The sequence below is a fragment of the Pristiophorus japonicus genome, chromosome 19 (assembly GCF_044704955.1).
Source record: "Pristiophorus japonicus isolate sPriJap1 chromosome 19, sPriJap1.hap1, whole genome shotgun sequence".
Lineage (NCBI taxonomy): Eukaryota > Metazoa > Chordata > Chondrichthyes > Pristiophoridae > Pristiophorus > Pristiophorus japonicus.
In genome coordinates, this window is record NC_091995.1 from 5,064,278 (window position 1) to 5,076,524 (window position 12,247).

General features: G+C 45.6%; 1 protein-coding gene across 1 annotated transcript; it reads left to right on the forward strand.

Moving 5' to 3' along the window:
* The first annotated feature begins 217 nt into the window (after positions 1–217).
* On the forward strand, positions 218–11,766 carry LOC139229661 (zinc-binding protein A33-like). The gene is made up of 6 exons (XM_070861181.1): positions 218–854; positions 943–1,038; positions 1,132–1,365; positions 2,231–2,253; positions 2,353–2,468; positions 11,114–11,766. Exons 1-6 carry the CDS (start codon positions 444–446, stop codon positions 11,662–11,664), a joined length of 1,431 nt encoding a protein of 476 aa, XP_070717282.1. The 5' UTR covers positions 218–443; the 3' UTR covers positions 11,665–11,766.
* Positions 11,767–12,247: the final 481 nt, after the last annotated feature.

A 12,247-nucleotide genomic window follows, 5' to 3' on the forward strand; every position in this document is an offset into this window, starting at 1 on the left:
CATTCCCTGACATTTAGGGCACTTCGTGTTTTAGGGTGAGCGGCTGAAATCATTAACACAATTCAGTTTATGGATCTCTATCTCACACCGTGTGTCACCAGAGGGTTTGTGGTTAGCAGTGAGTTCCGTCTGGAGCAAAGTGCACTGGAATCTGGATCCCCGCCTCCTCCCTCCCTCCCTCTCTCTCCCTCCTCCCCCCCTCTCTCCCTCCTCCCACTGCCAACACCGCAGGGACCGTCATCCCTCCGTGCACTAACCCTGTTTGTCCTTCAAACTGCTCTAGGTTTTGTCTCCCTGTGTAAAAGTCGACGGTACATAGACTATTGTATAATAATAACTCCCTGAGTATTGCAGTAAATTCATCGGGAAATCGCTGAACTGAATTCAAGGCAACAACATCGAAACTGAAAGCGGATTGAATCAGGAAATGCTGAAACTCAAGCATGGCTTCTAATCAGCGGGCCCAGAGTTTGACTGAGGAATTAATTTGTCCCATTTGTCTGGATTTCTTCACCGATCCGGTTTCACTGGAGTGTGGGCACAACTTCTGCCGCTCCTGTATCACACAATGTTGGGAAAAGAAGGAGACAAACTCCTGCCCGGAATGTAGAGAGGAGTTTCAGGAAATAAACCTCAGAGTAAATCGGATCGCATCGAGTCTGGCCGAGAAAGCTCGAAAATTAAACCTGAATCCGAAAGCGAGTGGAAGTAAACTTCACTGTGAGGAACATCAGGAAGAACTGAAGCTGTTTTGTGAGACTGACAACAAACTGATCTGTTACACTTGTACGGATGCGCGGGAACACAGCGAGCACCGCTTCATGTCCATTAAAGAAGCTGTTGGAATCTACAAGGTAAAAGAGAACATATTGGATCACCTGATTATTTTATCACATTTTCATGGTCTAACACTTTCATTCTGTGATTTTCTCCCAATCCCAGGATCGGCTGAAATCTTCCTTAGATTCTCTCACAGAGAAGAAATCGGCGGCTCTCGAAACGGAATTAAAACAGAAACAGCAGATTTCCGGAGTTAGGGTAAGGTCTCCCTGAGCTGATTTTCTGGGATCTCGGTAAGTTTTGTTCCCTCTATCGCGGGACATTAATTATGTTTCACAATTCATTTGGTAGGAACAGTCGAGCAGTCTGCAGACCCGCATCACATCCGAGTTCACTAAAATGCACCAGATTCTCACTGAGAAAGAGCAGCGTTTAATCCGAGATCTCAGGGAACAAGAGGGGAAGATTGTAGAAACAATGGAGAAAAACCTTCGAGAAATTCAAGAGAATTTAAATTCTATTCAGGAGGAACTCTCAAAGTTGCAGAAACAGATGGAGCAAAAGGACGGACTGATATTTCTGAAGGTGGGGTTTATATTGCGGGTCAGTTCAGTGAAACTTCACGCAGTCACAAAATAACAGATGAGAACTGAAATAAATGCAGCATTTTCTGAACATTTCGAAACTGATTTAAACCGATTGTGTTGTCTATTCCGGGGCGGTTCTGTTGTTGTCACCGAATTAACCGGTTGCCACACTGTCCTCAGAATCCCGCGAATGAGTTTCTTGATCTTGAGATTTTGCTGTAATTATTTCCCTGTTGCACACGTTTAATATTTATCTGAACCTCACATTGCAATCCAGTTACGGTTCCATGTTGTGAGTGTGTGGGTGTGTGTGGTACGGTGGGGGTGACAGTCACTGTGTGTATGAGTGGCACTGATGTTGAGTTCCAGTATCTGAAACAAATCAGAATGTTCGACTACTTACAGCCATAGAATCCTACACCACAAATGGTCCATCGTGTCTGTGTGGCTCTTTGAAAGAGAAATCTAAATAGTCCCACTCCCCCTGCTCTTTTTCCATCGCACTGCAATTTTTTTTGTTTTGACGTGTATATCCAATTCACTTTTGACAATTACTGTTAAATCTGCTTCCTGCACCCTGTCAGTCAGTGCATTCCAGATCATCACAAGTCATTGGTCAAAAAATCCCTACTCACTTCTCCAAGATTTGTGAATGTGATCCCCAGGTCTCTCTGTTCCTGCACCTCATTTAAAATTGTACCATTTAGTTTACAATGTCTCTCCTCATTCTTCCTTCCAAAATGCCTCACTTCACACTCTCTGTGTTAAATTGTATCCGCCCTGTGTCTGCTCATTTCACCAGCCTGCCTGTGTCCTCCTGAAGTCTTTTACTGTCCTCACTGTTTGTGTTTTATTTATTTCAGGGGGAAGCTTGTCGGAAGAGGAGGTAGGACATGCTCTTTACAGAATCTCTGCACAGTTTGGTAAAATAACTCAGAAAAATGTTTACGGTCAATTTATAACATCAACTGTGTAATATTTATAGGATTAGTGAGGACTATCCCGTGCTGTCAGTAGTAGATGGCGCCCTGCCTATCGGAAAGTTCAACGGCCCTTTACAGTACACAGCGTGGAGAGAAATGATAGACGCCATTAACCCCGGTAAATCTCCTATATTCCTTTTCATGATTTATAAATCCAGATGAGAAGGGCCTAAACCGGCTCCCAAACCCCGGATTAAATGATCACTGATGTCTGTGTCTAGTCTGGAAGTCAGGAGTCTTTGCACTGGATAAGGGAGGGCTTGGGGTGATCTTACTGAAGTATTCAAGATCCTAAACTGCAGAGAGAAGATAAACATCCAGAGGTTTAACACAGTCACAGAGTCTACAACAAAGTAGTGATAGTCTCAAACTCAGAGAATGGCAGGAAAATATATCCGGGGGGGAGGAGGTAGGATGGTGGGGGTTGTGGGGCGGAGGGGCAAAGCCGAGGAGCAGCCAGCAGCGGGCAGGACAATTCATGCACCTCCCGGCCACAGAGAAACTGTTACACAGAGAATAAATAGAAAGAACGTGTTTTTATATCTGACCTTTCACGACCTCAGGACGTCCCAAAGCTCTTTACAGACAATGAAGAGTTTTTAAAGTGTAGTCACTGTTGTAATGTAGGAAAAGCCACAACCAGTTTATGCACAGCAAGCTCCCACAAGCAGCAACGTGATAATGACCAGATAACCTGTTTTCATGATGTTGGTTGAGGGATAAATATTGTCCAGGACACTAACTCCTTGCATCATTCCCTGTGGGGGTTCCAGCGGTCCCTTTAAGGACCACAGGTTGGGCCATTCGACAGACTGTTCCACTGGGTGGGACTTGCACAGCTCACACACCGTCCAATGGAAGACCAAGATTGCACTGGGGTCCCATGTACATTCTGGGATCCAGTTTGCATAAACTAACGAGGCTTCCCCCATGTTTAGTGCGGGAGCGCTGGATTCCTATTTCGCGGCTGTGGGATAATCTCCCGGCGGGCCTTGGTGGGAACCAGGTGGGAAGCACTGCGGGTTGTTTTTGTCTCGTTACTGCTCCGTTTACGGTGTAAATCCGGACAATTGTGAGACGTAAATCACTCCCAACTACTTTATGCGGAGGGTATGTGAAGTAATACATTGTGGGAAGTGCTTTGAGACATTTGTCAGGAACATTAGAAATGTAAGTTTCTCCTCCAGATGTAATTGCAGTGTGTTTATTTCCATCGCATTCCTTATACTGGACTCTGATTATCTGTGAAATATTTTATTCACAAAACTACTTTCCTTGTGGCCTTTGGAAACAGCCGCTGAAACCCCAGTCCACCCCCCGCTCTCCCTGACCCCCGCCCCCCCTCGCTGTCTCCAGTGGTTTTCGGGTCTTTCTCTCCGGGCGCTGTTTCTGCAGCAGCGCTGCTTCAGGCCCGAAATCGATGTAAATCGACCCCCGGGGCGTAAACCCTCGAGCGACAGCAGATTCCATGAACGCAACCCAGAGAACGAGTGGGCAAATTAAAAAGTAAACAGTTTGAATAAATCACAGTTAGAAACTTAGATCTCGTCCTGTGTTTTGAGACAGGGTTAATAAACAATCTCCTAGTAAAGGATCCCCTTGGAATGAGTGATCATAGCATATTTGAATTTCAAATTTAGATGGAGGGTGAGAAAGTTGGATCTCCAACCAGTGTACTAAGCTTAAATAAAGGAGACTATGAAGGTATGAGTGCAGAGTTGGCTAAAGTGGACTGGGAAAATAGATTACAGTGTAGGATGGTCGATAAACAGTGGTCTACATTGAAGGAGATATTTCACAACCCTCAAGAAAAATATATTCCAGTGAGGAGGAAAGGGTATAAGAGAAAAGATAGCCATCCATGGCTAACTAAAGAAATAAAGGACGGTATCTAATTAAAAACAAGGGCATACAAAGTGGCCAAAACTAGTGGGAGGACAGAAGATTGGGAAGTGTTTAAAAGCCAGCAAATAATGACTAAAAAAATGATTAAGAAAGGGAAGATAGACTATGAAAATAAACTCGCACAAAATATAAAAACGGATAGCAAGAGTTTCTATATGTATATAAAAAGGAAAATAATGGATAAAGTAAATGTTGGTCCATTAGAGGACGAAACCGGGGAATTACTGATGGGGAACATGGAGATGGCAGAAAATCTGAACTAATATTTTGTATCAGTCTTCATGGTAGAGGACACTAACAGTATTCCAACAATGGATAGTCAAGGGGCTATGCAGGGGGAGGAACTTAACACAATCACAATCACAAAGGAGGTGGTATTCAGTGAGATAATGGGACTAAAGGCAGATAAATCCCCTGGACCTGATGGCTTGCATCCTAGGGTCTTAAGAGAAGTAGCAGCAGGGATAGTGGATGCTTTGGTTGTAATTTACCAAAATTCCCTGGATTCTGGGGAGGTCCCAGCAGATTGGAAAACTGCAAATGTAATGCCCCTATTTAAAAAATGAGGCAGCCAAAAAGCAGGAAACTGTAGACCAGTTAGCCTAACATCTGTGGTTGGGAAAATGTTGGAGTCCATTATTAAAGAAGCCGTAGCAGGACATTTGGAAAAGCAAAATTTGGTCGGGCAGAGTCAGCATGGATTTATGAAGGGGAAGTCATGTTTGACAAATTTGCTGGAGTTCTTTGAGGATGTAACGAACCGGGTGGATAAAGGGGAACCAGTGGATGTGGTGTATTTGGACTTCCAGAAGGCATTTGACAAGGTGCCACATAAAAGGTTACTGCACAAGATAAAAGTTCACGGAGTTGGGAGTAATATATTAGCATGGATAGAGGATTGGCTAACTAACAGAGCACAGACAGTTGGGATAAATGGTTCATTCTCTGGTTGGCAACCAGTAACTAATGGGGTGCCGCAGGGATCCGTGCTGGGACCCCAACTATATACAATCTATATTAACAACTTGGAAGAAGGACTGAGTGTAACGTAGCCAAGTTTTCTGATGATAGAAAGATGGGAGGAAAAGCAATGTGTGAGGAGGACACAATAAATATGTAAAAGGACATAGACAGGCTAAGTGAGTGGGCAAAAATTTGGCAGATGGAGTATCATGTTGAAAAGTGTGAGTTCATGAATTTTGGCAGAAAGAAATCAAAGAGCAAGTTATTATTTAAATGGAGAATTATTGCAAAGTGCTGCAATACAGCGTGATCTGGTGGTTCTTGTGCATGAAACATAAAAGGATAGTATGCAGGTACAACAAGTGATCAGGAAGGCCAGTGGAATCTTGGCCTTTATTGCAAAGGGGATGGAGTATAAAAGCAGGGAGATCTTGCTACAGCTATACAGGGCATTGGTGAGGCCACACCTGGAATACTGCATGCAGTTTTGGTTTCCATATTTATGAAAGCATATACTTGCTTTGGGGGCAGTTCAGAGAAGATTCACAAGGTTGATTCCAGAGATGAGGGGGTTGACTTATGAGGAAAGGTTGAGTAGGTTGGGCCTCTACTCATTGGAATTCAGAAGAATGAGAGGTGATCTTATCGAAATGTATAAGGGGGCTTGACAAGGTGGATGCAGAGAGGATGTTTCCACTGATGGGGGAGACTAGAACTAGGGGGCATGATCTTAGAATAAGGGGCCACCCATTTAAAATTGAGATGTGGAGAAATTTCTTCTCTCAGAGGGTTGTGGACCTGAGGAATTCGCTGCCTCAGAGAGCTGTGGAAGCCGGTGCATTGAATATATTTAAGACAGAAATAGACAGTTTCTTAAACAATAAGGGTTTATGGAGAGCGGGCAGGGACGTGGACCTGAATCCATGATCGGATCAGCCACGATTGTATTAAATAACGGAGCAGGCTCGAGGGGCCATATGGCCTACTCCTGCTCCTATTTCTTATGTTCTTACCATCAGACATATGGTGAACAGCTGAGGAGGAGGAGGAGGAGGAAGATGTGTTGATGATAGTAGAAGAGGAGGGCAGGCAGCTGAAGAGGAGGAGGTGGAAGGAAGGAGGGAACCAGCCAGCCCCTTTCTGCCCGGGATGTCCGTGATCCAATCATCTGACTGTGGTACCAGTGAATGCAACCCCAATTCCCCATTCAACAATAGTCCCACACCTTACCTCCCCTCTGTTACTGACCATTACAGCATCCTCTTGACCACAATCTCTATCAGGTCACCTCTCAGTTTTCACTTTTCCAGAGAAAAGAGCTCCAGCCTGTTTAATCTTTCCTGATAGGTATAACCTCTCAGATCTGGGTAACTCTTTGTTGCTTTTTCTCCAGGGCCCCTGTATCCTTTGTGTAATGTGGAGACCAGAACTGTGTCTATTGCACAGCAAATGTGGGCTAACTAAGCTTCTATACAAGTGTAACATAACTTCTTCATTTTTCAATTCTATTCCTCTATAAATGAACCCTGGTGTTTGCATTATCTGGCCTTGTTAACTTGTGTTGCTACTTTTAATGATTTGTGAATCTGTAGCCCTAGATCCCTTTGCTTCACAAACCCACTTAGATTCTTATTTCCCCAGGAGTATGTGGTGTCCTTATTCCTCCTACCATTTGTCTCTTCTCTCCTCCTCCTTCCTCCCGCCCGACAGAGGTCCTTGCTGATCGTTCAGCAATCACTATCCCCAAAGAAGTCCCCTGGACCTGATGCCTTACACGCTAGGGTCTTAAAAGTAGCTGCAGAGATAGTGGATGCATTGGTTGTAATCTAGCCAAATTCCCCGGATTCTGGGGCGGTTCCAGCAGATTGGAAAACCACAAATGTAACACCCTTATTTTAAAAAGTAGCAAAAAGCATGAAACCATAGACCAGTTAGCCTAACATCCGTTGTGGGGAAAATGCTGGAGTCCATTATTAAGAAAGCAGTAACAGGACATTTGGAAAAGCATAATTCAATCAAGCAGAAAGTGAAATCATGTTTGACAAATTTTCTGGAGTTCTTTGAGGATGTAACTAGCAGGGTGGATAAGGGGACACCAGTGGATGTGGTGTATTTGGATTTCCAGAAGGCATTCGATAAGTGCCACATAAAGATTACTGCACAAGATAAAAGTTCATGGGGTTGGGGGCAATATATTAGCATGAATAGAGGATTGGCTAACTAAGAGAAAACAGAGAGTCGGGATAAATGGTTCATTCTCGGGTTCGCAAACAGTAACTCAGGTGCCGCAGGGATCGGTGTTGGGGCCTCAACTATTTACAATCTATATTAATGATTGGGATGAAGGGACCGAGTGTAATGTAGCCAAGTTTGCTGATGATACAAAGATGGTTAGGAAAGCAAATTGTAAGGATGATACACAAAATCTGCAAAGGGATATAGACAGGCTAAGTGAGTGGGAAAAAATATGGCTGATGGAGTATAATGTGGAAAAATATGAGGTTATCCACTTTGACAGAAAAAAATAGAAAAGCAAATTATAATTTAAATGGAGAAAAATTGCAAAGTACTGCAGTACAGAGGGACCTGTGGATCCTTGTGCATGAATCACAAAAAGTTAGCAGGTACAGCAAGTAATCAGGAAGGCAAATGGAATGTTGCTCTTTATTGCAAGGGGGATAGAATATAAAAGCAGGGAAGCCCTGCTACAAATGTACAGGGTATTGGTAAGGCCATGCCTGGAGTACTGAGTACAGTTTTGGTCTGTGTATTTAAAGAAGGATATACTTGCATTGGAGGCAGTTCAGAGAAGGTTCATTTGGTTGATTCTGGAGATGAGGGGGTTGATTATGAGGAAAGGTTGAGTAGGTTGGGCCTCCACTCATTGAAATTCAGAAGAATGAGAGGTGATCTTATCGAAACGTATAAGATTATAAGGGGACTTGACAAGGTGGATGCAGAAAGGATGTTTTCACTGATAGGAGAGACCAGAAACATAGAAACATAGAAACATAGAAAATAGGTGCAGGAGTAGGCCATTCGGCCCTTCTAGCCTGCACTGCCATTCAATGAGTTCATGGCTGAACATGCAACTTCAGTACCCCATTCCTGCTTTCTCACCATACCCCTTGATTCCCCTAGTAGTAAGGACTTCATCTAACTCCCTTTTTAATATATTTAGTGAATTGGCCTCAACTACTTTCTGTGGTAGAGAATTCCACAGGTTCACCACTCTCTGGGTGAAGAAGTTTCTCCTCATCTCGGTCCTAAATGACTTCCCCCTTATCCTTAGACTGTGTCCCCTGGTTCTGGACTTCCCCAACATTGGGAACATTCTTCCTGAATCTAACCTGTCTAACCCCGTCAGAATTTTAAACGTTTCTATGAGGTCCCCTCTCATTCTTCTGAACTCCAGTGAATACAAGCCCAGTTGATCCAGTCTTTCTTGTTAGGTCAGTCCCGCCATCCCGGGAATCAGTCTGGTGAACCTTCGCTGCACGCCCTCAATAGCAAGAATGTCCTTCCTCAGGTTAGGAGACCAAAACTGTACACAGTACTCCAGGTGTGGCCTCACCAAGGCCCTGTACAACTGTAGCAACACCTCCCTGCCCCTGTACTCAAATCCCCTCGCTATGAAGGCCAACATGCCATTTGCTTTCTTAACCGCCTGCTGTACCTGCATGCCAACCTTCAATGACTGATGTACCATGACACCCAGGTCTTTTTGCACCTCCCCTTTTCCTAATCTGTCACCATTCAGATAATAGTCTGTCTGTCTGTTTTTACCACCAAAGTGGATAACATCACATTTATCCACATTATACTTCATCTGCCATGCATTTGCCCACTCACCTAACCTATCCAAGTCGCTCTGCAGCCTCATAGCATCCTCCTCGCATCTCACACTGCCACCCAACTTAGTGTCATCCGCAAATTTGGAGATACTACATTTAATCCCCTCGTCTAAATCATTAATGTACAGTGTAAACAGCTGGGGCCCCAGCACAGAACCTTGCGTGCCCCACTAGTCACTGCCTGCCATTCTGAAAAGTCCCCATTTACTCCTACTCTTTGCTTCCTGTCTGACAACCAGTTCTCAATCCATGTCAGCACACTACCCTCAATCCCATGTGCTTTAACTTTGCACATTAATCTCCTGTGTGGGACCTTGTCGAAAGCCTTCTGAAAGTCCAAATATACCACATCAACTGGTTCTCCCTTATCCACTCAACTGGAAACATCCTCAAAAAATTCCAGAAGATTTGTCAAACATGATTTCCCTTTCACAAATCCATGCTGACTTGGACCTATCATATCACCTCTTTCCAAATGCACTGCTATGACCTCCTTAATAATTGATTCCATCATTTTACCCACTACCGATGTCAGGCTGACCAGTCTATAATTCCCTGTTTTCTCTCTCCCTCCTTTTTTAAAAAGTGGGGTTACATTGGCTACCCTCCACTCCATAGGAACAGATCCAGAGTCAATGGAATGTTGGAAAATGACTGTCAATGCATCCACTATTTCCAAGGCCACCTCCTTAAGTACTCTGGGATGCAGTCCATCAGGCCTGGGGATTTATCGGCCTTCAATCCCATCAATTTCCCCAACACAATTTTCCGACTAATAAGGATTTCCCTCAGTTCCTCCTCCTTACTAGACCCTCCGACCTCTTTTATATCCGGGAGGTTGTTTGTGTCCTCCTCAGTGAATACCGAACCAAAGTACTTGTTCAATTGGTCCGCCATTTCTTTGTTCCCCGTTATGACTTCCCCTGATCCTGACTGCAGGGGACCTACGTTTGTCTTTACTAACCTTTTTCTCTTTACATATCTATAGAAACTTTTGCAATCCGTCTTAATGTTACCTGCAAGCTTCTTCTCGTACTCCATTTTCCCTGCCCTAATCAAACTCTTTGTCCTCCTCTGCTGAGTTCTAAATTTCTCCCAGTCCCCGGGTTCGCTGCTATTTCTGGCCAATTTGTGTGCCACTTCCTTGGCTTTAATACTATCCCTGATTTCCCTTGATAGCCACGGTTGAGCCACCTTCCCTTTTTTATTTTTACGCCAGACAGGAATGTACAATTGTTGTAGTTCATCCATGCGGTCTCTAAATGTCTGCCATTGCCCATCCACAGTGAACCCCTTAAGTATCATTCGCCAATCTATCCTAGCCAATTCACGCCTCATACCTTCAAAGTTACCCTTCTTTAAGTTCTGGACCATAGTCTCTGAATTAACTGTTTCATTCTCCATCCTAATGCAGAATTCCACCATATTATGGTCACTCTTCCCCAAGGGGCCTCGCACAACGAGATTGCTAATTAATCCTCACTCATTACACAACACCCAGTCTAAGATGGCCTCCCTCCAAGTTGGTTCCTCGACATATTGGTCTAAAAAACCATCCCTTATGCACTCCTGGAAATCCTCCTCCACCGTATTGCTTCCAGTTTGGTTAACCCAATCTATGTGCATATTAAAGTCACCCATTATAACTGCTGCACCTTTATTGCATGCACCCCTAATTTCATGTTTGATGCCCTCCCCAACATCACTACTACTGTTTGGAGGTCTGTACAACTAGAGGGCATGATTTTAGAATAAGGGGCCGCACATTTAAAACAGAGATAAATCTGTAGAATTCGCTGCCTCAGAGAGATGTGGAAGCAGGAACATTGAATAAATTTAAGACATAAATAGACATTATCTTAAACGATAAGGGGATAAGGGGAGTGGACGTGGAAGTGGAGCTGAGTCCATGATCAGATCAACCATGATCTTATTGAATGGTGGAGTAAGCTCGAGGGGCCATATGGCCTACTCCTGCTCCGATTTCTTATGTTCTTATGTAAACTAAATCACTGACTGTGTTACTTTAACTTTCCCCCAGCTCCAGCCTCTCTGACTCTGGATCCGAACACAGCGAGTCCCTGGCTCATCCTGTCTGAGGGCTGGACCAGTCTGAGACTCAGAGACAAACGGCAGCGGCTCCCTGACACCCCGGAGAGGTTTGATTACTGGCCCTTTGTCCTGGGATCGGAGGGATTCACCTCAGGGAGACACTACTGGGAGGCGGAGGTGGGGAACAAGACTGAGTGGGAGATCGGAGTGGCGCGAGAGTCTGCCAGGAGGAAAGGGGATTTCACCCCGAGCCCAGAGACCGGATACTGGACTGTGGCGTTGGATCTCAGAAGTGGCTATTGTGTCCGCACCTCCCCCTCTGAGACCCCTCTCACCCCGAGTGTGAAGCCCCAGAAGATCGGGGTGTACCTGGACTATGAAAGTGGACTGGTGTCATTTTACAATGCGGACAACATGTCCCATCTCCACACTTTCATCCACACTTTCACTGAGAGAATCTTTCCCATCTTCGATCCGGGTTGGAAAGACGACGGGAAAAACTCCGCACCACTGACAATCTGCGGGGTTAAAGGTCACTAACAGGTCCATTCCGTATTTCACCCTGCCTCCTGCCAGCTGGAAACTGATGGATGTCGGTCTCGGTCACAGTTGGCGTGGATAGAGAGTAGGGGGAGGAGGAGAGCGAGCCGGGGGGTGCGGGGGGCGGGGGGAGAGGGGAGAAAGAGCGGGGAGGGGGAAGAGGGGTGAGCGAGGGATGGGGAAGAGGGGCGAGCGAGTGAGGAGGAAGAGGGGCGAGCGAGCAGGGGGAGGGGGCGAGAGAGCGGGGGGTGGGGGCGATAGAGCGGGGGGAGGGGGCGAGAGAGCGTGGGGGCGGGGGCGAGAGCGCGGTGGAGGGGGCGAGAGCACGGGGGAGGGGGCAAATGCACGGGCGTGTGGGGTGAGAGAGCTGGGGGAGGGGGAGAGCGAGCTGGGGGAGGTGAGAGCGAACTGGGGGAGGGGAGAGCGAGCTGGGGGAGGGGGAAAGAGAGTTGGGGGTCGGGGGCGGTGTGGGGGGGAGGGAAGAAACAAATAGATGCTGAATTGTGGAGAGGAACTTGCTGGGTTGAATGAGCTGTGAACTGCAGGAATTTTGATCTTTCAAAATTGCCTGTATACCAGAACA